This window comes from Gracilinanus agilis, chromosome 2, assembly GCF_016433145.1.
Source record: "Gracilinanus agilis isolate LMUSP501 chromosome 2, AgileGrace, whole genome shotgun sequence".
Lineage (NCBI taxonomy): Eukaryota > Metazoa > Chordata > Mammalia > Didelphimorphia > Didelphidae > Gracilinanus > Gracilinanus agilis.
The window spans coordinates 321,283,537-321,288,346 of NC_058131.1; the positions used below are offsets into that span (position 1 = coordinate 321,283,537).

The window sequence follows — 4,810 nt, forward strand, 5'->3', positions numbered from 1 at the left end:
TCCATGTTTGCCTTTAATAAGGAGCTCAGGGCTTCTAAGACCAGTAAATATTCCTCATGTATCATCACCAAATGCCTGTATCATAGTACTCTACAAGTAGCTCCTCTCAAGGAACTCCTCTACTCCAGAAGAGAGAGACATTCCCTAAGTGACAGTCTCAGATCTTGAACCACACTTTCTAGGTAAGTTTTGGATATTGCTTATCTCATTTTGGTCTCATGCAAACTTAGGAGGCATAAATAGAAATGTAAATGGTCACAGATAAGGATATAGTTTGGCTGTCCTCTGTCCTAGTCAGACCATCTCCGAAATGCTGCATTCATTTCTGGGTATCACATTTTAGGCAGAAGATAGAGAACCTGGTTATCTAGAGAAGGGTGACCAAAATGATGTGATATCACACACATTTAAGGAATGGTTGAAGAAACAGGATAAGAAATTGGGGAGGGGGATGATAACTGTCTTTAAGTATTGAGTTTTAGGATTTCGTATTCATCCAATTTATACTTTTTTACCCAGATGGAAGATATGAGAGCAATGTTTCAGGGAATCATATATTGGTTCAGTGTAATTAAGACTTAAAGAATATAATTTTTAAATTTCTAACAATTGGAATTGCCTAAAAGTTAAATGGTCTGTCTTCGGTATTCTCTAAGCGGAGTCTAAATGACCATCTATCAGGGAGAGTATAAAAAAATGTGTATTTTTGAGCATCTGAAAATTGTCATAACTTAAATTTCTCTAGCACTTAGGTTTCAAAGCAATTCATTCATATTATCTCATTTAGTTTTAATGAAAAACTTTTTCAGCAGTAGAGCAAATACTTAAATATTACTGATAAGAAAATAAGCTCCAAAAAGAGATTTTGGTTAGCCAAGGGCATGCAACTGGTCAATGGTGAAGAAAGGATTCAATCCCAGATATTCTCATTCTAATGAAATAAATGTCCGAATCTTATACATCTAACAGATATCTCAAGGCAGGAAGGATTCTCTGATGCCATTATCATTTACTGCCTTTACTTCTTTAAAGATTAGATATTAATTCAATAATTATTAAATACCTCAAGTATTAAATATGTAGTATGTGAATCCTAAGTGGTCCAAGAAAGATATAGCCCTCGCAAAAAGCTGCCCATAGTCTGTGCTTAGAATGTATTCCATCCTCACCTCTACCTCTTGGAACTTCTGAGTTTTCTTCAAAGCTCAGGTGAAGCACTGCCTCCTGATCTCCCCCTTCCCCAGCTTTGAGTCTTCCTCAGGTGAAGCACTACCTCCTGATTTCCCTCCTCCCCCAGCTCTGAGCCTTCCTCCTCAATTATATTGAACTTATTTTACACACACACACACACACACACACACACACACACACACACACACACACACACACACACACACACACTACATATGTATAAAATATATACACACATATATGAAAGTATATATAAAATATATAGACATGTATATACATACATGCATAATTAAGATATCTACATTATCTCCACTGATATGGAGATCATATCTGAGTATTCTATGATCAAGGACTATTTCATTATGATCTTGGTGTCACCAGTGCCTAGCATAGTGCCTGGAACATAATAGTTCCTTTATAAATGCTTGGTGATTGACTGACTGATTGACTGGAAGCAACAGGGTTTTGTGGAAAGCATTCAGTTATTCATCTGTCCCATAAAAACACAGACTCTAGTACCAGTTTTACCTCTTGTAGACTGTGTGGCATTGTGAAGGTCACTTTACCTCTCTGGACCTCAGTTTCTTTCTGTATAAAATGGGAAGGGATATGGACCCTACCTACTTACCTCCTCTAGAAATATTCTGTATTCTAGCGTTTTATCTTCATGGTTCCTCTTGGTATTTTATTAATGTAAACTGTTATTATTATGTCCTGTTTTTATTTTCCTCAGTTATACCAGAAAAATGGACAGAGGAAACCAAACGAGAGTCTCTGAATTTCTCCTTCTTGGGCTCTCTCAACATCTGGAGCAACAACTGATTCTTTTTGGCCTGTTCCTGATCATATACCTTGTTACTGTGGTGGGGAACCTCCTTATCATTCTGGCTATCTGCTCTGACTCCCACCTTCACACTCCTATGTATTTCTTTCTGGCCAACTTCTCTTTCACTGATGTGTGTTTGTCCTCCACCACAGTGCCTAAGATGCTGTTCAACATTCAGACTCACAGCCAAACTATCTGCTATGGTGGGTGTCTTACCCAGATTTTCTTCTTTCTGTGGTTCATTGGGTTGGATGTGTTCCTCCTAGGAATTATGGCATATGACCGGCTTGTGGCTATCTGCCATCCTCTCCACTATACTATTCTCATGAGCCCCCAGCGCTGTTTCCTGCTGGTGGCTGTATCATTGGTCCTGGCTCACTTATATTCCTTGACCCACACCATTCTCCTGGCTCAATTACCCTTCTGTGCTGCTAACACTATTCCCCACTTCTTTTGTGAGCTCCTCCCTTTGATGAAGCTCTCCTGCTCCCAACCTTATGCCAACCAGCATGTGCTAATATACTGGGGTGGAGCCTTAACCATCCTGATCCCTCTCATGATTCTTATCTCCTATGTCCGCATCATGAACACCATTCTCCGTATCCCTTCAGTGAAGGGAAAATGCAAAGCCTTCTCCACCTGTGGTTCCCACCTCTCTGCTGTTTGCCTGTTTTATGTGGCTGCCATTGGAGTGTATTTCATTCCCTTTGAGACTGACTCAGCTGGAAAAGATAGGTTGGCAGCTGTGATGTATGCTGTGGTGACTCCCATGCTGAACCCCTTTATCTACAGCCTGAGGAACACAGACATGAAAGCAGCTTTGGGGAGAATCCTCAATAGGAGGTCATTATTGTTTCTATAAGATCAAACACAATTTTAGGAGAGTCCTGGGGACAATTAGATTCATTAGAGCCAGCAGCATGAGATGTGGGACAAGACATAGCTACATCTGTATGACTTACTTTAAAAGATCTTGAGCAGAAGAAAACACTTTATGAAAAATGAGTAGTTGGGGTGGGAAGTGGAAGTGGAAGTGAGTGATGATATCATAGAATCATGGAGTGTTAAAGTCAGAAAGTACTTTAGTGATCCTAGAATGTAGAGATAGAAGAGATCTATCCAACTTCAAACCCCAACCTTCATCATTTATAGATGAGGAGACTGAAGTTCAGAGAAACTAAGGACTTGTCCAAGGTCACACCATTCATAGATAGCAAAGTGGTGACTTGAACTCCTGTCTCCCTGAACTCAGTCCAGGAGTCATTCTACTATAATTCTTATCCTTACTAAAAGATGAAAGGTGAAAGAAGAATCTTTTTAAAGTGTATGAATAGAAAGAGAAAGGATGAGGGAAAAACTAGAGAAAATAAAATTCTAAGAATGAAATGTCACTCCATTCCTAGCAGCTGAAGAAATACTAAGTATTAATGGTTGCCTACACAAATTCCTGTTGGTCTTCTCCTCAAAATTATGATTGGTGTCTTACCGTACTGGCAAATACCTTTTCCTCCTAGATGAGGGCATCACATTTGAAAGGAACGTTATAAAACTCCAAAATTCCTTCAAAAGAGAGAGCCCAGAATAGAGTGGCATCTCCAAACTATGCTACACAAGAATCATTCAAAAGTGTTGGAAACTTAGGAGAGACAGGTGACACAATGGGTAGAGTGCTGGAATTGGAGTCAGGAGAGCCTAAATTCAAATTATGCCTCAAATGCTTACTAGCTGAGTGACCCTAAGCAAATCACAAGCTCTCTATGCCTCCCCCTTATAAATGAGGAAAGTAATAGCACCTAGCTTCCAGAGTATGAGGATCAAGTGAGATAGCATGTAAAATGCTCAACTAGCCTTAAAGCAACACATAAATGCTAGAACTTATTTTACAAGTTAAGGGTTGGGAACAAAGATTTTAGAGCTGAAAATAATGTGAGAAATAATATAGTCCAAACTCTTATTTTACTAATGAGGAAGTTGAGGCACAGAAAGATGTAATGATTTGCCTAAAGTCACAAGCACAATAGTTGACAGAACCAAGATTTGCACCCTAGGTTTCATACTCCAACTCTTTCCAAGATACCACCTGTTGATATTTGGAAGAGACTGACTTGCTATAGTTGGCCTCAGAGGGCAGAATTGGAGTTATACTAGATGGCCTCTGGGGTCCATTCCAACTCTTATTTCATGATTACAGTGAAAAATCTAATCCTGGCATGAGTACTGTAATCTTTCAGCTGGAAGAAGAGGCAGAATGGAATTCACTAAGATTTCTGTTCTGATAAAAAAAAAATACATAGGGCATCAATAGGAGCCTGTCTTCAGACAACTGTTTCCTCTGCTTTCAATTCCTTAGCCTTAGGAGAAATAAAGCTGCTCTTTGGGCTGCAGATTCAGTAGTACAGCCCTTTAATATAAAGTAGGACTTTGTAAGCCCCAGAATGCTTTGTAAGTTAGTGAGCTCCTCTTTATAAGTAAGTATTCAAACTGAGGCTAAAAGACTATCTATTACAAATGCTGTGAAATAGATTCAGGTATGGCATAGTACAGTAAGACTAACCCACTTCTAAATTATTTATAATTCTAAAAAATATGGTTTAACAATGCAATTAGATCCCAACTTATAATTGGATTGTTCTAGAAATTGATTTGCACATTTAGCAAAAAATATGCAAATATCTTATGTTGTGGACCTCAGAATGTATTTGTCATAAAAAATGGCAGTATGATATGGTGAAAAGAGCATGAATTTGGAATCAGAGGATTTGGAATTGCTAGAACATCAGCTTTATTGCTGAG

At 38.7% G+C, this 4,810-nt stretch overlaps 1 protein-coding gene across 1 annotated transcript; it reads left to right on the forward strand.

The window, feature by feature from the left end:
- Nucleotides 1-1,937: 1,937 nt before the first annotated feature.
- Nucleotides 1,938-2,879, forward strand: LOC123233703 (olfactory receptor 1G1-like). The gene has a single exon (XM_044659760.1). It carries the CDS (start codon nucleotides 1,938-1,940, stop codon nucleotides 2,877-2,879), a length of 942 nt encoding a protein of 313 aa, XP_044515695.1.
- The last annotated feature ends 1,931 nt before the right edge of the window (nucleotides 2,880-4,810 follow it).

Coding starts and splice junctions, on each gene's coding strand:
- LOC123233703 (XM_044659760.1), top strand. CDS start 1,938: ATGGACAGAGGAAACCAAACGAGAGTCTCTGAATTTCTCCTTCTTGGG.